This window comes from Eschrichtius robustus, chromosome 1 (assembly GCF_028021215.1).
Source record: "Eschrichtius robustus isolate mEscRob2 chromosome 1, mEscRob2.pri, whole genome shotgun sequence".
Lineage (NCBI taxonomy): Eukaryota > Metazoa > Chordata > Mammalia > Artiodactyla > Eschrichtiidae > Eschrichtius > Eschrichtius robustus.
In genome coordinates this window covers 62,147,346-62,169,486 of record NC_090824.1, presented here as the reverse complement: position 1 = coordinate 62,169,486, position 22,141 = coordinate 62,147,346, and the positions used below count along the sequence as shown (strand labels likewise).

Genomic DNA, 22,141 nt, shown 5'->3' with positions numbered 1-22,141 from the left:
CCAGCTGCAATCCGAGGGGACTGCGAAGTGAGCGAATCCCGGTTCTCGGCCTCACTGAAAACGAGGGGAACGCCGATGCTTAGCACCAAGACTCCGGCCCGCACGTTGATTCCAGCCCCTTGAAGCCTGCAGGCAACCCCAATCACGCTGCGTTCAACAGAACCTGGACCATGATGGGGGACCCGAAGGGTTTGTGTTTGCTTGAGACCCGAAACCTAGTCTTACAGGCAAGGCCTGGCTCGGCTCTCGTTTCTCTTTTCTCGGAGCCTTTAGGCCAATTGGGTCTTCAGTAGGAAGCAGCCCCACTGCCCGCACATGGACCCTGAGGGCAGGATCTTTAAGAACCCCAAAGCCTGCTTTTCCCACATGCAGCAGCAATTCTCTTGAGCCACCGCAGCTCAGGGCTGTAGAGTGACCGCGGACAGTGTCCTCCTCTCGTCACCGAGCTATGTGCCTTCCAAAAATACTTCGAACTAGGCAGGTCGAAGTCCCCCCTCCCTTTGGCTGGACGCTCGGCCTGGCGTCCCTGCAGGGCTCCTCCCTGCCCGGGTCCTCCCTGCCCCTGCCGCCAGCCGGGATCCGATCCTTGATCGCACTTGCCGTTCTGCAGCCTAGAGTTTTGCCCCTTGCCCCAAAAATGTGTTCTCTTTCATTTGTGGATTTAATAAACAAATATAACCATATCACATGGGGCACCACGCCGTCCTTCTGAAAGCAATTCCGCTGTTGAAAACTGAAAAATGGGTGTAATTTGCGTTCAGAAAGTGATGTTAGGGTCACAGCAATTTCCCGGGCCGTTATTTATTTTTACTTTAAAGTCTTTAGGGAAGATTTGCTTATATACTCGGGAACCTTCCACTGCGAGGGTACCAGTAATCCCGCATGCCTTCAAAGCGGGGGGGAGGGGGAGGGGGTGGAGAACAATTACTGAGTGACGCTAATATGGGGAAACTGAAAAGAAATGTCGATTGTTTTTATTGTAACAGAAGGAGTGTGCAAACAGCAAAACCAACCCTGGGTGATCCGAAACAGGCAGGCGGAGAATTAAAAGCGGGTTTCAGGCGGCAACAAGCCCCTCCCCTGCCCTCGGAAGGAGAAAGAGGGTGAGGAGCGCTCGCACCCCCAGGGCGGATCCCACGGCCAGCAGCGAGATTTCCGCGCTCTGGCAGGACCCCGCGAGCTGCTGCCCTCTGGGGAAAGGGTCTTGAATCGTGAGCACCACCCGCCGGAAGGCAGAGAGGACGCGGAGAGGCCTTAGAGGCTTTCGGAGAATTTTCCAGGCTCCTCTTGGGGGCCCCAGCGGCCTCTACTTGGGCTGGTGGGTCCCGCTGCGTCCGCAGCCCAGAGAAGTACAGGCTGGCAGGTCAGTGTCTGGACACTCCCTCCCTCCCCCATCACCCCCCGCCCCCCGGCCTGGCTGAGGCTGAGGGCCCGTGCGGGCTGTTTCTCCCACGCCGCCTGGCTTTTCCCTGTAGCCGCCGCCTCCGACCTCGCCCGCGGCTCCACGCGCAGAGTCCAGCCCGCAGCTCAGGGTGGACCTTCCCTCTCTTTAGGCACCGGGTGCGCCTCCGGCTGCCACGTGCGGCAGCAGACGCTGGGAGGTCCAGTGGGCAGAGGGCGGCCGCTGACCCTACCGGGCCGGGACTTAACATTGGGCCGATCCGGGTTGGAACCCGCGGCCCGGGCGTTGGCAGCGCGGTTTGGCGAGGATTGGAGAAGTCTGGCCTCTTTTTCCTCTCTACGCGGCGCGCAATCCTTCACTTACCCTGGAAGAGGCACTCCCGTGGGGGAACAGGATCGGAGGTCTTGCCTCTACCATATTCTCCCTCAGACGACTGGAAGAAGGAACTGTGCTCTGAAAACCCGTCCGGGAGCTCAGACTCTGGCTGCTTTCGATCCCCGGAACTCCCCGGGCAGGGCGAGAGGCGGCCGCCGTCGCCTGGGCCTCACCCTCGGTCCTGTCTTTTCCCGACAGAGGGGGCAAGCTGGAGGAATCTGCTCCTTAATATTCTCCTCGGCCAACCCTAAGTCTTCCTAAAAGCGACTGGAAACAGCAGGACCCCTCTCCCGCGCATACACACGCCCCTCTCTCGCTATACCAGCCCCCCGCCCCCCGTCCCGTCTGCAGTCATAGCTGACCTGCAGGACGCGGGAAGCAGGCGCCCGGCGGAGCAGCCCAGGACATCGCTCCGCGTTGGAGGGCGGAGGGCTCCCCACTCCCTGCACAGCCTGTTGCTCCCGGGTCCGACCTCGGCAGCCCCCGGGCGCCGTCTGCCGGGTGGCGCTGGGGCGGCCTCGGAAGGAGCTAGACTCCTGTTCCTTCTCCGCACCTCTGCTCAGACCCCGCTGGTGCCGGGAGGGGAGGGGGGGCGCAGGTGATCGCCCGCAGCACTGGGACCGCTGACAGATTTATGAAGACTTTACAGCATCTGGGCCCGCAGGGGCAGGGAAGGAGTCCAGCCAAAGAGGCGCAAGGCAGGCTAAAGTTCCCCAGCCGAGACCCCGAACCCGGCCGCCTCTGGGGTCCCGGGCCCCGACTCCCCTCGGGCCGGTGTACACGTCTGTCCCCGCCAGTGTCGAGCGTACGGATTCTCTCCACCTCGTGTAGCCCCCTCCTTCACACCCTCCCGCCCTGCCAGCTTCCAGTCTCCCACTGAGTAAATATTTACCCGGAGAACGGGTCGCTCCTCAGAGGAGGCCTAGACAGCGCCCTGGGAAGGGCTTTTGGCTTCTCCCCGGCCTGTGTCAGCTGCAGACCTTACTGGTTGTGTTTTGGTTTTGGTCTTAAATTTCTTTAGTCGAAATTCTTCCGATCTCTGTGTGATCTCCCGGGTTCAGAGCAGGCAGTAACCAGGGGGCGCTGACCTCAACTGACCCTTGCCTTTTCTCGGCATCCCTACGCCCATCGTCGGTCGAGGCTTACTGGCCCTTACTGTTTCTCTCTCTCTCCCTCCCCCATCCCTCTTTTCCCCCCCACCAATCCCTCTTACCCCCCTACCAATCCCTCTTCCTCCCCCTTCAGGTCACTTGTCTCTCATCGGGTCGCCAGCTCATCGGGTGTCGGGCTACCTGGCCACAGCACTCAGTGTGCGTCCTGGGAGGGTTCTGCATCAGCCCCTTCCTCTAGGGTTGGGCGCCTCTGTCTGTCCCCTGAAGCTTCGACTCCTTTTGCCCCCGGAGCCCGGGTCTCAGGTTGCTGCGGATACTCAGTGTCCCCAAACAAGATCCTTCGCCTGCTCTCGGGAATGCGCTGAGCTGAGAGTGCCAAACATCGGCCCTCGCCGGCGTAAAGAGGGCCTGCTGGGCCCTGAGGGGCGCGGAGCAGGGGATCCACTGCAGACAAGACCGCCTGCTACCACAGGTGGAAATGGAGAGGCATCAGCAAACCTGTGCGGGAAATATGAGGCAACTGAGGGAGCTGGGGGCGAACGAGAGGGAGTTGTGTGTTAGGTCCTCCTAGCCAGGGCTCCAAACAATACGAGCCTCTGGATCACTCCAGGCTGGTGCTGGTGCTAAAGCCCTCACAGAGCACATAGAAACACATCACGGCACTGGGTCTTGCCAGTCAGAAGGCAAACAGCCTTTTATCAACTTCTGCAGCCCTGCAGAGTCCGAGAAGTGATCACTGGGCACCCAACAGCTGGGCACAGAGTCCGCGCAGGGGTCACTACTCAGTGTGTGTCAGCGAGGGGGAAGGGGGGTCAGGGAGACTCTCGATCAAGATGCCCAGCACGTTCATTCCATCGCACAAGGCTCAGGCAAAATCGTATACTCCCCTCAGATACCACAGACTCAAATAAATTGCCCCAAGAAGGAGCTGCTGCTTTTAAAATCTGGGATCCACAAAGGACCTCCGAGTTGGAGAGAACCAGAGGGTGCCACACAACAGGTACTGCGGGTCAGACCGGGGTGAAATCGCTGTCAAGTCAAACTTCGAGATTTTAAACAATTGAAACAGTAACAACAACCAAAAAGGCAGATAAGTTCAAGTATTTCTAGTTGTGGGACTTTCCACAAGAACCTGATTGTAAAGAATTAAGGATGTTTGACTTCATAGTTCCTTTATCTTTCAAATCTTTCCTACCTGTAAATTTCAACTTAGAGGGCACCCCTGCCATAGAAACCTGAGGATCTGGAGATTACTGTTCGTTTCAAAAAGCGCAGCTGATCATGAGTTTTTCCTGGGCTCTTGTCACTTACTGGCCCGGATCGGGGCCCAGTCAGCTTTCCTATGTGTAAACCAGAGCCCATCCCTCGGGATTGTGGGACAATCAGCCCGAAACCTGTGTGCACAAGAAAGAGCTAAGGTATGACTGTCAAGTAGCAGTAGCAGTATCCTCGACCAGAAGCAGTACAAACTCCCAAGTTCATTAAAAATGTTCCCCATCTTGCTTTTGATTTGGATTAGCATTCTCCATAACCGGTACTCAAAATGTGAATAACTTTGACTGCCAAAAAGAATACTGTACACTTTGGATTAGACTTAGCGTGAATGAAAGTGAAAATTCAGAAGGTAGGCTGAACTGCAGGGCCTCTGGCAGCTAGTCAGAAGACGTGGGAATCACATACATGTGCAGGCTCAGTGTTCACCTTCTTGGAACCAAGTCTTTCTCATATTTAAACAAAAGCCCTTTGCAGTGGTTCACTGGTGGGAGAAAACCGGAGAACCTCGGCCGGTACCAAGGGCCCGCGGACCAGCAACACGGTTGAGCCCTGCGGCGCGCTGGCTTCCGCAGAGAGTGCCCCATGCGCTGGCAATTGGTCGACGTTGGCTGTGCGCTTGCTTTAGCCGCGTGTGGCTACGTTCCTGCTTGGAGCCTAGGCTAGGGTTTTACCCCGCGCTCCTGGATGAACTCCCTAGAGACTGGTGTGGGGCGTTAGTCACGAGGCCGGGGGAGAGGTCTCCACCTGGTGGAAACAAAGGCCTCCATCTCTGGCTTGGTCTCCCCTAATTCTCCTCGTCTCTCCGACGGGCCTACCTTCTCACACCTGGGCTCTGGCCACCTGGCGTAGGCTGGAGTGCGGTAGGACCCGCCGGTAGCAGCCATCCTCTCCTGATATCCCCTCGAGGCTTACAGGACAGGCTATTCTAAGAAGGCTCACCATCACCACCACCAAAGACGGTGGCGCTCACCTCCCACCTAGAGTTTGAAGTTAAATTCTGAGATGTCCATCCTTCCCCCAAAGAAGTATTCTCAGCCCCTTCTCCCTTCGAGTCTCTCATACTCAGAACAAACGCTTTCATTTGCTTATTCAGCATTTTTAACAGCCTGATTTTGCTGTCTGTTTGCGCTGCCCCTGGGAAGGTGTCAAACACCTCTTTTCATTGTATTTAGTCACCCAGGTGCAGAGCAAGATTGAAAGAGACAGCGGAAGGACTTTCCCGGACTGTGCTGTCGCTCAACGGACCAAACCAATCATCATGCAGCTTGCCTTCGGGCCCTCCTCTTTGAGGGCGTGTCCCTAGTGAGTGATAGACGGAGCCGCCCGGCCCCGCTCAGCCCAGCCCACGTTGCTGCTTAGATTGAAATGCAGAACTCAAGCCTCTTTCATCGGGGCACAGACTTCCTTTTACTCCTTCCTTTTGCACTCTCGCCGCCTCCTCCCGGGGAGAAGCGGAGGCACCAGCGGCCCGGGGGAGCGATACACCGGGCCACTGAGGCCACGCGAAAAGTTTCTTTCTGGGAGTGCGGAACTGGGGCCCGGTTGGTGTACTGCTCGGAGCAATGGGTGAGTGGCGGCGGGGGACGCTGTCAGAACCGGGAAGGGAGGGAGGGAACGGGCGAGGGAGGGAGGGAGGGCGCGCGAGGGCGCGCACCACTGAGCGCTCACACTCTCCTTATTGACTTTGCTCGTGTTCCTACAACTTGTAGGAACACGCTAAGGGTCAGCGACGCACAGCAGCTCAGTCTGAACGCGGGCTACTGGGTTGCTGCTGTTGATGCCATTTTCTGATTTCAAGAGTAGGGAGCGGTGGCATCAGCAAGCCCCGCGGTCCCAGTTGCGGACCAAATTTTGTTTCACATACACGCAGACACGGTGGGGAAGAAGAAGCCAACCAGAAAAAAAGACTAGACTTTGTCTAATTGCGCAGGTCCCAAGGCGGGGCGCTGGGGATCAAGGGGGAGCGGCACAAGGACTTTAGCGCCGAGCAGGCGAGAAGCAGCCGCTTGCAGGCGTCAAGACCGATTTCCCCGCCTGCTTCGGAGACTTTTGAGCACTCGGAGAGGCCCTGCGTCTCACCACTGCATTTGCCTGTAGCGGCCGCAGGCACTACCGGAATGAGGGAGGAGGGTCTGACTCGACCGCGGTGATTTGCGGCCGTCCCTCAAGGCTCAGGGACCTTACGGTTTGGTGAAAGCCCGGGTCCTTAGTCCGAGGCGGGTGTATCCGCCTTGTCCCATGACGCGCGCGGAGGCCGAGTGGCAAGCACTTGTCCCAAACTGCGGATGCGCGTCCCCGCGCGCCATGTGTTCGTTTTGCAGAGCCAGCCTTCGGGGAGGTGAACCAGCTGGGAGGAGTATTCGTGAACGGGAGGCCGCTGCCCAACGCCATCCGGCTTCGCATAGTGGAGCTGGCCCAACTGGGCATCCGACCGTGTGACATCAGCCGCCAGCTACGGGTCTCGCACGGCTGCGTCAGCAAGATCCTGGCGCGCTACAATGAGACAGGCTCGATCTTGCCAGGAGCCATTGGGGGCAGCAAGCCTCGGGTCACCACCCCCACTGTGGTGAAGCACATCCGGACCTACAAGCAGAGGGACCCCGGCATCTTCGCCTGGGAGATACGGGACCGCCTACTGGCGGACGGCGTGTGTGACAAGTACAACGTGCCCTCGGTGAGCTCTATCAGCCGCATCCTGCGCAACAAGATCGGCAACTTGGCCCAACAGGGCCATTACGACTCATACAAGCAGCACCAGCCGGCGCCGCAGCCGGCGCTGCCCTATAACCACATCTACTCGTACCCCAGCCCCATCACGGCGGCCGCGGCTAAGGTGCCCACGCCGCCCGGCGTGCCCGCCATCCCCGGCTCAGTGGCCATGCCGCGCACCTGGCCCTCCTCCCACTCCGTCACCGACATCCTGGGCATTCGTTCCATCACCGACCAAGGTAAGGGCTCGGGGACCGGATGTGTGGATGTGCAGAGCTTCCCTCCGCACCCTCTCTGGGGTCTCTGTATCTGCGGCCTCCGGGGGGGACCGCGTCTATCCCACTGCCTGAGGCTTCTTCCTTTGGGAACGTAAGGGGCCCTCGCAGGGGGTGTCCTGATCTCATTAACGTGAAATTCATGCCCTTCGTTTCCTTGCCACACGCAGTCTACTGCCTCATCTCAAACGACCAGACCCACAGCATCCCCCCATCCCCGACACATGGTTCGCATTTTCCACCCTCCCCCGCCTCGCGCGCCGCCGCAGCCTCAGACCAGCTCGCTCACTTGGAGAGCGCCGCCGGGGCCGGACTTGGGGCGCAGCCGGAGAGGCCTGAGCAGGCGTGGGGCTGCCGGCTGCAGACACTGTTGTGGGTAGTTTGTTTGGGGATCAGATGCGGCCGCGAGGAGTCGGGCACCCTGTGGAAACTGCAGTGTTCTTCTTGCATTCTGGCAATCAGACCAAATTTGCTCAGGCAGGAAGTTCAAATGTCACCTAATTGGTTTCATTCTTATGCTTCACTTCATTTTCCTCGGAAACGGAGGTCCTGAAGTTACTACTAGTAACTTGCGTGTTACAGCATTGCTCATTCTGGGACTAATTTTCTGTTTTATTTCTCTCTTTGTCCTCCCCCTCCTCCCCCCTCCTCCCCCTCCTCCCCCCTCCTCCCCCCACCCCCGACACTTTTTACCGTAACAGATTTCACTACATATATATCTTAGGAAGTGGCACCAACCACCGCTGTGATGAAGAGAAAATTCACGGCGATTCCATGCTGTCCTCTTTTCTGTTCTTTCCCGTTTTTCCCGTGCCTGCCGCTTCCCTTTAGGGTCCCCCAGTCCCCGGGAATGTGAGTGTACATCTAGTCCCTGCACGTTTTCAGTGGTGCCTTTCCTTTCTCACCCTTGACCTTGCGTGTGGTGAGTGTCTTTTCTGCTTGCTAAGAACGATTCCTCGAGCCCTTGTGTTTAATCGGGCTTCCGCAGGAGACCCGAGGTTGTTTTCTTTTACTGCGTTGTTAAAACAGGACAAAACAAAACAAAAACAGCGTTAACTTCTTCCTCGGTAGGGAGAAAAGAAAGTAAAAAATGCCCTAGACGCAAAATTTAAATAATGCATAGATAAAGAGCCTACCTTCTTAATTTCTCAGACAGAAGTTTAAAAAGAGCAGAGGAAAAATTAAATAGGAAAAGGGGAAATAGTTCCTTTAATTGTTTCCTGCCTTTCTCGGTTGCCACCACATTGGCACAATTATCTTTTTAAATAATTAAAGCATAGCCCTGATTTTTCCTCTTCTTGTTTTCTGACTGTGACTTTACAAGATCCTTCTAAGAGCCCGGTTTTGTCTTGTTCAGAGCTGGTTGGAGCTTTAGTTGAAGAGAGTTTGCCCTTGATTTATAGGATAAACTGACCTCACTGACACTTAAAGGAAGCCCCGGTTCATGGGAAAGTGTGAGATCAGCAGAAATGGGGGCGCGCAGGGGGATCTCAATTTCTTAAGATAACTTCAGGCTTGTGCCCACCGATTGCCTTTTGTCTGGGAAGGCAAGAAGAGACTGGCAGTTCTGGGCCAAAATACAGTTTCCTGGTGCAAACTGGAACACAATCTAATTCTCTGGAGAGGGGGAGGCATAGTGAAAAAAGACTGACAGAGTTGAAAAGAAAACTCTTCTTCCCTAGGGAGACTACAATCAGACCAAATGTCAGTTGAAAAAGTATTAGATTATGGAGAGGAGCAACTCTTCATTCTACGTGTTGTTGATTCTGGATGCCAGCTTTAAACAACCTGTTTTCTGACAAATCTGTGAATATAAAATGATTAGTTCTACCAATGATCCTTTCTACAAAATGATTGCCGCTTTGAAGCACTGTATCAGATGGAAGTATTTAAAATCAAGTTGTAGTAGCTTTGTCAAACTTCAGTCCTCCACCCATGGGTCCCAAAGACCAACTGCTCATAGTTTTCAAGTATCTTCTCTTTAAAATTCTACTTGCTCACTTAAAGATGCCAGTGATTCAATATGCACACCTCTAGGTATTGTGGTAATCAGTTTACGCCCGTATAATTTTCTTTGCATCTCTATTAAAAACATAAAGGATAGCTGATGGCTTTACTTCTTTTCCAAAATACTTAATTATACTTTAATTATACTAACCTTTTGATTCATTGAAAAAGAAAACCTATAACCTTACCTCTGACACTGGTGGCATTTACAGTGGTAACTGTAGTATTTATTTTTTAAGTCATATGCACATAACCTCATGTATTTAATGTGTAGAGATAGAGCATCAAGGGTAGTCTCACACAAGGTAGGCACATACGGAAGGCAGAAACCTGTGCACCTATGTTTTGCATGTATATTGTGGGCATCCTTTAGTTATTTGTTTGCAAAGGACTGTGCAGGTTTTTTGTTCCATCTGTTGACATAAGTACTAGATCTCCACAGCACAGTGAGCACTTTTCTGGATGTTTCTGAGCGCCAGCATAGGCGCGGTTAGGCCTGGGAGACCCTCTCTCCCTTTTCGGAAGGCACCGGTCTCAGAGTTTTGTCGAACCCCAGTCGACCCTGGGTCAGGATTGGGACCCTGACTTAGGAATGGGGAGAACGGCGCATCCAGTTTCACGGGTTCTTTCCCTGATTTGGGAAAACTGGGGGAAAATTCTCAGATTCCTTCCACTCTTTTCCCCGGGGGAGCGAGGACGGGAGGAGGTAATCAAAGGCCGGATGAAAAGGAAAAACGTATCTTCCCGCGGGCGTGGGGGAGAGGGCGGGGAGAGGCCTACTTCGAGGCGAGTCACCTTGGCCGGGCCCTGGGCTCCCTGCCGGAGGGGCCGTTCCCGCACCCCTGGGAGGCGGAGGGCAGGGGGCCGGCAGAGGTCGCAGCCCTCGCGCTCGCGGGTCGCGGGTTCGCAGCCGGTCTCAGGAGGGGGCGCGCGGTTAGCCCTCCAGCCTGACGCCCTCTCTCCTCCTCCCCAGGAGTGAGCGACAGCTCGCCCTACCACAGCCCCAAGGTGGAGGAGTGGAGCAGCCTGGGCCGCAGCAACTTCCCCACCGCCGCCCCGCACGCGGTGAACGGGCTGGAGAAGGGGGCCTTGGAGCAGGAAGCCAAGTACGCGCAGGTGAGGAGGCGAGGGCCCCGCCGGGTGGGCCGCGGGGGTTCGGGCGACGGAGGCCCCGGGCCCCTCTCGGAGCCTCTACCGAGGTGAGGCCCAGGTCGACTCCCCGTGGCGGCCACGAGCCCCAGGCCGGGGCGATGGGGGCGGGACGGAGGCCCGGACCCGCGAGGGCGTAGTGAGGCCTCGACCCCCGCGGCCCGGGAAGCGCCTCCGGGCCTGCTCGGCCCCTGGAGGCGCGGGGAGGTCGCGCCTGAAGCCCTTTCCGCGGCTCGCGTCGGGGTACACTTACCCGGGAAGGCGCTTCCGAGGGGCCGGGAGAGCGGCCGTGGGTTCCCAGGGGCGCGCGGGACGAGCGGTCCGCACGCCCGAGGGCGCGCCGCTGCGTCTCCTCCCGCGCGGACGGTCCGCGGCTCCCAGAGAATGGGCGCGCGTGGCTGGTCCAGCGACGGCGAGGAGAGGGCAAGCAGATAAACTGCGTAAAGTTACCATTTCCCGATTAAAGGTCACGTCGTAATCTCCCCAGGGAGGTTAGTGAGAAAACCTCAAATTATACGGACTAGCTGTGGACCGTTTAATTTTTCTTTCCCTCTCTCCCTCCCCCAACTCACCAAAAGAAAAATTAAAACACCCGTGTTTTTTGTTTTTTTTTTTTTTACTTTGAGAAAAACTAAGCAACCACCACAACAAAAGCCCAAGAGTTTTGAGTCTAAATTCATCACCACTGTGGAATCAGGAGTTCAAAGCTCTCAAAAAAGCAAACAACAACAGCAAAAACAAACCTGGACCTTAAAGCAGCGTAAGGTTTCTTTGAGCAGACCTGTGTAGGTTTGCAAATGTATTCATACCAAACTCCAATTCCAAAGCCTCAAAATACCCAGTTTTCATTTTATTATTTTGAAATCTTAAAACTTTTAATGTTTTCTTATCTGTTCAAATAAACTTTTTAAGCGCAATGGAACTTGCAACGTTTATTCAATTGGGAAAAAAAATCCTAGTCTTTATTTTCCCTAACAAACCCCATTTCCAGTTCCTCTTCCCTCCCTTATTTTGTTAAAACAGAATCCCATATAGATTAGTAGCTCTCCCATGACAAATATCACAGAAAATAGCAGCAAGGAAGGAGGGTCCCTTTCCTGAATCTCCTTCTACTGTAAAGAATGCCAAAGAGAAATTGTAAGAAAGTTTGTCACTACCTTCCACAGAAGAGCAGGTAATTCGTAAAGAAGAGGCATTATGTACAATGGCACCATTGCCACTTACTCAACTTATTAACCTTTTAGAGCCTCCATTTTTTTCATCTATAAAATAGGGAAATAATAGGGCCAACCTCAAGAGATGTGAAATTTCAATGAGATAATGCAACCATCGGGCACATAGTAGGCATTCATTAAATATTACCATGATAGAAATGGCGTTAGAGATTGACTCAAAAACAAGAAATTTTTTCTTTTGTCAGAATATACTTTGGTCAGCCAGCTCATAGTCAAAAAGTGTCAAGGTATTTTTTTACAAACAATAGAGCATCTATAAAGCACCTAGCATACAGAGTAGTAAGCATTTAATTGGTGCTCAGTAATGTTTATTAGGTCATCATTTCCTGGAATAACATTGTGAAGTACAGAGTTGAAAAAAAAGGTCTCTAATTCCCACATGTAGTTGATGAACCCAGTTGATATATAAAGCAGCGGCATAATCCAAAAATCTTTATGATTACTTTTATTTTTACTCCCTTGAATTATAGACCTAGTGTATTATCTTGTTTAGAAATGGTTAGTTAATACATACACTTCAAAATGAAACTAATCAATTTAAAATAAAAATAGAACACTGTGTCAAGTAATCTATCCTGCATATTCTGAACATTAAAAATCCATTACATTTTATACAGTGAATATCAAGTCACTTAATTATCAGATTTATAAGAGTATAACTTAAATAAGTGGCCAAATAAGTATTGTTCTAAGTGCTTGAGGACAAGTTAAAATTTTTTTGCAGAAGAAAAAGACATTTGTATCAAACTTTCATTTGGAAAGTTCTTATTGGCAATATGCTAATCTTCTGCATTGCCATGTAGCAAGATAATACAAATGATGTAAAATATCAAAACTTGAAAAATTTCTGTGCATAATCAAATCAGTAGCTACTCTATTATAATTATCAAAATAGTGCTTAATGCTGAAGGTGTGCTAAGTAGACACATACACTTAGACTGTGTCATTTTGTGAGCAGTTTTGGAATTTAGATGTTGAGTTCCTTGAGGGTAAAATTATACATTAAAACTTGCTCATAAACAAACATGCAAATGTAAGGTGTGTTGTGTGTGTATTCCATATATATATGCATTTCTCCTACAAATATTCAGAGGGTAGTTTTATTTTTTAAAGTTATTTTTCAAAATGTTATCAGCATATGTACATTTCCACAACCCTAGTGTAAACTTAGGTAAAACTTTTCTCTATTTGTATTATAAACAAAAATTGAAAGTCTTTGGCAAAAAAAAAATTCTCAAAATTTTTGCACATAATACTTTTAGTGCATTTATGGTTGTTATTAAATAGTATAGTATTATATAATCTCAATTTCATTTTAGTGTATAAAGGAGGAAATCAAGGGTTCAGGATTATAGGATTTAGAGCATAATCCTTTGTCAGAATATACCTGTAAAATTACCAGAGGGGCTGAATTGACAACTGATCATAGGTTCTATTGATTACTGTAATCTAGAGTTTCTATTTTCAGCTTAAACTGCAAAGAAAGATGCCCGATTGCTAGTAATTAGAACCTTATGCACACATCTATCTTGTTTTTAAAACATTAGTTTAGAATATTCAAACTGTACACTTTAATATTACACTGCAATTGATATTTTATAGTGCCATTCAGAAGTCCTTATTGTCTATCTTTGAGGATAGAGGAAAAAGGATATTTATTTTGGCTTTTTTTCACCCACATTTAATATTGGGCTAGAACTCTTTAATCTCATCTAACTCTGAATGACAATAATGTTCTCTGGTTCCTAATCGCTGGTCCTTTTCTGTGGAAAGTGTAAAACCTCTCTTGAATGCAACTGCATGGCAAAAAAACAAAAACAAGAACAAATACATACAGAGAAACATGAGGTTGGAATAGATCTACCCTTATACATGGTACTTAGTGAATTAATGCCTCATTCTAACAGTTTATAAACAGTTGTATAGTTCTTGAAATTTTCTTTGTATAATTGTGCATGCTTTGTCAGAAAAAAATGAATATCTGGTACTCTAATTAAAGTAATCTGAATGGTAGATTTATAATCTTTGAGTATCTTCCTTTTGGGGTAGTATACATCAACTCAGACAGCAAGTTTAATATAAAATTAGCTACAGATTGAGATCTCAGGAATGGAAACTAGTCTATAAATACTTGAATTTATGAAAAAGTTCAGAGTTAAATGAGATGCGAAAAGAGTTTAATTTGGAGACGTAAGTTAATCTGAAATTCTTATGAAACATGCATTTATACATTGTATTTGAAATAAAGATAGTATTTCAGCATCCTGAATATAATTTTCTAGTGCATTATTTAACAGATTGGCTGTCCTCGAAGACACACTGTTCTTGTGAAAATATAAATGAAGTTGCCATGGATTCTTCTTCATATCAAACAAAGTTAACTTTGTGTTAAATAATTTATAATTTTGTAGAGAATGCAATTTTAGGCAAATGCCAATAGTCTTTGAAATTCATGTTATTTATTATGAAAAGTATTCTTTGACCTGATTAACTTTTAACTATGTTTTAAAACAAAATTATTGATTATGTATTGCTAAAATGTGTCATATAATATACAAAAAAAAGCGATTTAAATTTTTTTCAAGGCTACATCAATTTTAATAACATTTTGGAAACATAAAGTTTAGAAAAACATTTTAAATAGCAGCTTTCCATTACCTAGAGACATTTAGATCTGCAATTATCCATAATTAAGATCCTTTTGGATGAATGTTGAAACCATATTTACAATCGTCATTTCATTTTGTCAGATTTATTTTACTAAGTTATTGCATAACGAATTAAGAAGGGTAGAACAGCAGTCAGAAAAATGATTTCATCAAAAAAGAGAGAGAATCTTGTTTATTTTCAGATCTGAAGCTTTTCCTTGCTTATGATATCGAGGTTGAAATTCTAGGTGAAGCACATCTCTATTTGTAGCTGAACCTACTTTATTATAAGGCCAAGGTAAACTGATTTTGTCATAAGGGAAGAACCAGGTAGAACTGATGAGTGGATGAAAGACTGTGGATAGAAGACTTGGCAGTGCTATTTGCATTTTCTTCAGGAGAAAAAATGTTGAGTAGACAACTACCAGCATCTGAAGAATAGTCTATAACATCTAATTGCCAGACAGTTGTCATACCAGTTTTTCATGGTCACAAGTGTTTGGATACTAATGCATTTCCATTTTCTCTGGGGGTGGGGGTGGGGAATAAATGGAATGACCATAAATCAAATAATGAAATAGCTAGGTTACAACTTTTATTTACCTTTTCAACAGCTTTACTCATTTTGCTTACTTAAAGTGTTATGCTTGTTCTGTGATAAAGGGTGCCCAGTTTTGTTTTTTTTTCTTGTTGTTGTTTTTTAAAAGCAAGAGCAACACATCTTTTGCTTTCAAAAGGCTGCACTAACTTAAGTATACAAATGATTATGAAACGCCTATAATGTATCGCATTTTGTGGGGATATGAGATGATTAAAGACAAGTCCCTGTCCTCAAATTGTTTACAGTCTAGCTCTCTGCCACTATAGCTTCTTGACATATTCACTTAGGAATATTTTTGAAAACTGGCAAATCTGTATTTCTAACATTTTAGAACAAATGCAATGAAAACTCATACCTTCATTCTCTCTTGGATGACCTTAACTAGACTACATTGCATCTTATGTATTTTTTCTGGACTCTTTTGTTTAATGTCAGTGGGATAAAAATCCATCTTTTTCTAAAAACATTCAGCAGAGCAAGGAACTTACTTTTTCCAGGGTATACAATTTGGTCTATTTTATTTTGTATCAGTAAATCTCGTTCTCAACATTAGGTAGAAGATAGTTTGCCTTAGGGAGGACCCTTGTACAGTTCTTTAGAGGAAAGGATTCTCAGGGCTTTCATGGAAGAGCCACATGAAAAAGGGGTTGATGGATTGAGGTTTTATTTATGGAATCTTTAGGTAAAGTCATTTTCAAAAATGAGATTTCCATTACATGCCCATTGCTGGGGTTTCATTTGGAAAATTTGTTTACTCTTCCCTGGGGATTCCATATGTTGGTCGATTTATAAATCATATTTACAATCCAATTAAATAGAGCAATTTAGCATGTTTGCTCCCACTATATTTATGGTGTACATTTGGTAGTCTCTACTCAGCCTAACTAGCTTTTCAGATTAATTACATGCCCTTCACTGAAAACATTAAACAGATTTGGGAAGTTTAAGTCATGTACTCTTTTATTGGAAAGAATAAACAAACATCAATGCTACCTGTAGTTGTTTTCCTTTGTGGTGGAAAATTTTACTCTTTCAGTGATTGCATCATAAATAACAATTACTTTACCTGGTAGAGATTTATACCTTTTACTAATGTCATGTTTCAAAATTAATAGTGAGAAAATTGATGTGTTTATTGAGTTACTAGAACGAATGAATAGTGAAGGTGGCAGGTACGCTTTAGTTAAAGCACGTTTGTTCTCTTATCTTGCTCATGCCATTTTTTAAAATTTCTAAATCTGAACTTTAAAAGTAAAAAGGGAAATTAAGACAAAACTTTTCCACCCCAAATCTAGGTCATAATTTAACCTGAGGGAAAGCTAAGAGCTATTTTTAAACTGTTTAAGTTTAAAGATTTCTTTTTTTTTTTTTTTTTAAGCAAACACTTTATTAGCCTCCCCTTGCCTTTTTCTACAAGAGGATGTCAAACCTCTCTGAGCTTCCCTTCCCAACTTTCCTTTCTGCAGTACAGAGGGGCCCACATCACTAAAATGACTCTAAATATATTGCAGATTTTAGAGAACTTTGAAATATTTCATACTAATAGGACTAATAGCATAAAAAACAAGTTTGCCTTAATAGAAAATGGACAAATCTGGAAAGAACTCTTAGTGTTTTTTACACCTGACAAACAAATGTAGTTATGGAGTAAGTAAGGCACCTGAAGGTAACAGGGGCCTAAATCCAACATTTTCCCTCCCCCCAAATCCTAGAAGCATTATCTAAAATGAGAGTCCAGTCCAGCCTGGCTTCTCAGGGAGAACATCTCTGGGCAAAAAGAAGTGGACCCATGTAAGGGATTGTGGACATTACATCAGAATGGCTGAAGAGCCCCAAATAAAGGGGTCACATCAGGGAGCAGTGGTTCCAAGGGCAAGGGTGTAAGGAAGGGAAAGGGACTACAACAAAGCAAGTATTTCAGAGAGAAATGTAATGTTGAATGATAGAAAAAATATAAAGAAAACAGAATGAGTAGGAAAAACTTAGCTGTGATGAAAAATAGAACTCACCAATACGTTTTTTTCTGCTAACTGTATTGCTAAACAATACGCTGTTTCTGTATTACACTAAATAATCTAACCTGTGTACTTGGAAACTGTTGAGCAAAGGTTTTCATTATTTTAAAAGTAATTTCAGCCTTAACATTCTTATTTTATGATTCTTGGTGCACATTGGCACAAACAGTATAAAATATTAATTAATGCTAGAATGGAAGAGGCCAAATATAGATGCAAACACCTTTCCATAACTGAATTGGAACAATCCCTTTCCAAACTAATTTCTCTTAGGTTACTGGGAAAATTCTAGATAATAATGATCAGAAATAAAATCTCTATGCAATGCTAAATTTCTTCTGCAATTTGACAGTTGTCTATCTTCATACTCATCTGTTGAGAGTCTTAAAGTGTATCTTTTTTGAGCCATTTTCTAATGAGCCATTTTCAGAAAGCAGGAAAAAGAGTTTCTTTTAGAAGTTAAGAAACAGAATTAGGATCTAAGAATGAGAATCAGGTTCTAGAAGAGGAAAGAATCTTTTACCAGAAAAGATGCTCTAGTTTGAAATTAAATTGTATCTATCTTTTAATTGTCTGGGAGAGTAGCATGATTTGCTACAGAGGATCCTGCATCAGACAGGGATGATAATTTCTTTTAACACATGGCCATGGACTTGCTGATTGGCCTAGGGTAAATGGCTAAACTCCTTAATCTATATTCTTTTGTATAAAAAGAGGATAATATTTCATTTGTATTCAACAGTGATATGCAATGGCTTCTTTGTTCAAAAACAGAGCGTCATCCTTTGTAACACATTTTAATTTCAATTGAACATCACATTGTACTCATTATAAATTATCTTGTAATTATTATAAACTCAATAGGTTAAAATGAGATACAATTTGTCAGTTCCAATTATTCGATAAAATATGTTGGATATTTCTTCGTGCTTGGGACATAGGACAGATTCAGGAAACCTCAGTTTCCTTTCCTCTTCCCCATTTCTCAAAGAACAAGCACTCTGACAAAAAGAACATGAGATGTGTCTTCTTAGAGAACCAACTACGCAAAGTTAACTCCTCTACTTTTATTCTTATCTTGTCAGAAATCCACAAGTAGTGTTAAATCACATTCATGTATATATTCTACTCCATGCATTACTCTAAATTGAGAAAATCATTTTTGAGACCCCACTGTTGCATTCTCATAGATGTGGAAGTGAAAATAATAACCAAATGAATTAAATTAGAAAACAATTTCTGTGTTGCAGTTGAATTGGAAGACGTATCCAACATATGTCTGCTTTTCTTACCTCTAAGGCTTAAATTGGTTTTATGAATAATATTTCTATTATTTACATTATAGTTTCATTAGGAAATATGGTGATATATGTTTATTTATTCACATCACTACCAGGAAACAGGATTTTCTTTATTTCTAAACAATGTAGAAATTTTTTAAAAAATTAAATTAATTAATTACTTTTTGGCTGCGTTGGGCCTTCGCTGCTGCGCGGGCTTTCTCTACTTGCGGCGAGCGGGGACTACTCTTCCTTGTGGTGCGCGGGCTTCTCCTTGCGGTGGCTTCTTTTGTTGCAGAGCACCGGCTCTAGGCTCGCAGGCTTCAGTAGTTGTGGCTCGTGGGATCTATAGCGCAGGCTCAGTAGTTGTGGCTTGTGGGCTCTAGAGCGCAGGCTCAGTAGTTGTGGCTTGTGGGCTCTAGAGCGCAGGCGCAGTAGTTGTGGCGCACGGGCTTAGTTGCTTCGCGGCATGTGGGATCTTCCCGGACCAGGGCTCGAACCTGTGTCCCCTGCGTTGGCAGGCAGATTCTTAACCACTGCGCCACCAGGGAAGCCCCAACAATGTAGAAATTCAGGGGGGAAAATGAAGTTAGTTGAAGAAGGATGCCGAGTATTCATGCCAGAATGAGGGTTAGAAATCAGGGTGTTTTTGGTGTTGTTAACAGTAACGATACCAACAATAATTTATTGGTTGCCAAGGGAACACTGGCTTCTAGGCAGACTTGCCTGCCAGCGTTGCTGCATTTTGTTTGCAAACTAACATTTTACATTTAAATTCATTTCAAGAGATTTATCCATGTGGCTTCTAAAAATTCAGATCACAGGGCCCTAAAACTTAGCAAGCAGATTTTCCAATTTCAAAACCATGCATATGCGATTCTTTTATATTCTGACAGTTTCCTTTTTGATAAAATAGCTCTGGAAAATATACCTCCAATTGTCATTAAAAAACCCTTATAGACAAACTGCCTGATTTTGCATGTCCTTTGTCCAACAAGCATTTTCAACATGATGTTTTAAAATATGGCCCACGTTTTATTTATCAAAGGTCATGCTCATTTTGAGTTTCTAAAGTGACAGCCCATACTCTGCCCTTCTTTACTGGAAATGAAAGCTATACCAACCAGGCCCTTCACAAATGCCTCAACAAAAGAGTCAAACAAAACTGAAGTATGGGGAAGGTTGACAAAGGCAGATAGAGAGCTGAATGGATTCTAAGAGTACTTAATCACAATTAATTCTTTTCTCACCCTGCATTTCCTTCCTATAATTCCAAGTAGCAAAAGCAAATACTGTGAATATTCTGGTTGTTGCCTCCTCAAAATCTTTGTGGAAAGAATATGTTTACGTAGCAAGACGGTGAATGCATTTAGAATATAAAAAGAGTCAAGTCTAAACAACAACAACAAAAAATCAGAAAGTAGGGTCAGAATATTGTTAATTACTACTCAGAACTGACATTCTGCTTCTTTCTAAGAACTCGTGAAATGTCAACCGCTCTAATGTGATTATTTTCACCTCTTCTCTTTTCCTACTCCTCTTAGGCACCAAATGGTCTCCCAGCTGTAAGCAGTTTTGTGTCAGCATCCAGCATGGCTCCTTATCCTACCCCAGCCCAAGTGTCGCCTTACATGACCTACAGCGCTGCTCCTTCTGGTTATGTTGCTGGACACGGGTGGCAACATGCCAGTGGCACCCCACTTTCCCCCCACAACTGTGACATTCCCGCGTCGCTGGCGTTCAAGGGAATGCAGGCAGCCCGAGAAGGTAGCCACTCTGTCACGGCTTCCGCACTCTGATGGGAGATTCCGTCTGCCGCAGCTTCACCCGAGTCCCCCCCCTCTCGGCACACCCTCCCCTTCTTCCCTGGTCTCGGATCCCACCCCTCTGCCCTCCAACCCTCCTGCCTCGAAAGCTGGCTTTACGGACTCACATCCTCTGTGCTGATGACACTTAAATATCTCTTACCATAACTTCTCTCTCACAGAACACCTGACATGACTGTAGGAGTTAAAAACAAAAGCAATGTTAAGGACTGAATGAGACGTTTGTGTTGGCCACACACTGTTTTAACGTAGTGAAGAAACCTGCACCCCTCAAAGGGCTTAAGGAACTTTTAAAACTAGTCTTTGGTAAAACCACACGTGTATATTTATTCTAAATCAACCTGAACTTCTGAAACGTGCAATTGTTGAGATTTTGCAAAATCAATAAAAGAAAATAGATATAGAAAAAGTTATGCTACACCCTCTAATCAAATAAGGTGACAAAATAATCCTTAATTCATCATTAGGAAACCAATCAACAATTGACTTGAGTGATCCGTTGTTTATTTTTAACAGATGGCATATTTTGTTGGAAACTATATGTATAACTTAAGCAATATCTGAATTTAGCTCCTCCTGGTGTTTTGACTTGGTTCCAAATACAATAATGTTTATACTTTCTATTAGTTTGTAAATATGGACTCTGGTGCATTTGTGTTTTCATTCCATGGGATAGGCCCCTCCCCTGCCCCCACCCCTCTCTATTTTTTTCCTTTCTTTTTGCAAAGGTGACTTTCCGGCAATGTCTTTGTCTCTGTTTGGTGGTGGGCCGCTCAGGCTCCTGGACCTGGACTTGCCCCAGATTTTGTGTGTGCAGTGAAGGCTTCGACATCTCATGAAGGACATTTTCTTCCTACAACAGAGGACTCAAAACACAGATAAAACAAGCCAGTCTCCCATTTTGTATCCCAATCAAACAACACACATGCCAAGCATATAAAGACAAGAGGGTGGAAAATATCTGAACAAGGCTCTAAAGGAAGTCACTTAGAAACTTAAGTTTAATGTGAAATGCTTTGCAAAGACACTTAAAACGAACTTTATGTTAAGAAAACCACTGTGAAACTAAATTGTACTGTTGTTATTGTTGGCTTACCTGTGTGTTCAGCAATCTCAGCCCAAAATTACGTTGTAATTTAAAGACAATGGAAAATTCTGCTCTAATGAATGTAAAAATGGCTTGCTGTGAAGTTTACATTGTTGTACAGAAGCATGTTTCACGTGTAGGTAAACTGGTGGTGGTATTAGAAATACAAATGCTATTTAATTTTTAAAAATTCCCTTTATTCATTTCTGGAGTTACAGGGCACAGTTTAACTGATGGATCTTTCTAAACCAATTTGTTTTTCACTTTAGTGTTAATCATAGAGCTGAGGGGTATGTGTGTGTGTGTGTGTGTGTGAGCATGTGATTATGTGTTGTATTTTAAAACAGTTGATTTTCTTGGGCAAAATTCTACAGTTTTAATTGCTTCTGTTTAGAAAGTTCTTCCTGCTTGGCAATATAGGCTTGAAAATACGTTTTTAAAACATTGGTACAATTCATCTATTGGAAAGTTAAGTTAATATATTGCGGGTTTTTTGGTATTAATTCTGTGCAATAACTAACAGGGCACATCACTAGATATGGATGTTGTTAAAGATGCGTTCGTTAGGTGATTTTGATTTCTTCCTGTCTGTGCTGTGCACAGCCCACATGGCAATCCCGTTCTGTCACATCGGTTTCATGGCCTCATCTAAAACTCAGATGGCTAGATTAGCTAGGTTTTCAAATCACCAGGATATAAACAGTAAGCAGATTTCTGACGCACAAGCTATGTTCGAGGAACTGCTTTTTTCAAGCAGCAGATATCTCATAGAGAGCTTTGAACTGCATTTATTTCTAAAGCAACCGAAATTCAGTGCTGCAAACAGAGGATTATAACTTCAGGAGAAGAATAAGCAGAAGCAGCAGATCAACTCTCAGGGCCGTAGTCTTCCTTTGATCTTGTAAAACTCCTATTGACATCTGGAGTTCCCAGTCTGGTGAGAAAATAATAGACTATAAACCGAATGGAACAAAATACCAGTCCAATATTTTGGTGGAGACTTTAAAACCACACTGTACAGGGACTCTCCTGCCATGCAGAAAAACTGACATAAGGTACAGAATTATTCCTTATCAGATGTTTTTAGGCGGCTATTAGGAGTCTTTAAAAAATATCAATTGTTTGTATGGAAACATAACTAAATG

General features: G+C 45.8%; 1 protein-coding gene across 1 annotated transcript; it reads left to right on the top strand.

Moving 5' to 3' along the window:
- The first annotated feature begins 5,620 nt into the window (after positions 1 to 5,620).
- On the top strand, positions 5,621 to 20,172 carry PAX9 (paired box 9). The gene is made up of 4 exons (XM_068533152.1): positions 5,621 to 5,730; positions 6,486 to 7,112; positions 10,129 to 10,271; positions 19,628 to 20,172. Exons 1-4 carry the CDS (start codon positions 5,727 to 5,729, stop codon positions 19,880 to 19,882), a joined length of 1,029 nt encoding a protein of 342 aa, XP_068389253.1. The 5' UTR covers positions 5,621 to 5,726; the 3' UTR covers positions 19,883 to 20,172.
- The last annotated feature ends 1,969 nt before the right edge of the window (positions 20,173 to 22,141 follow it).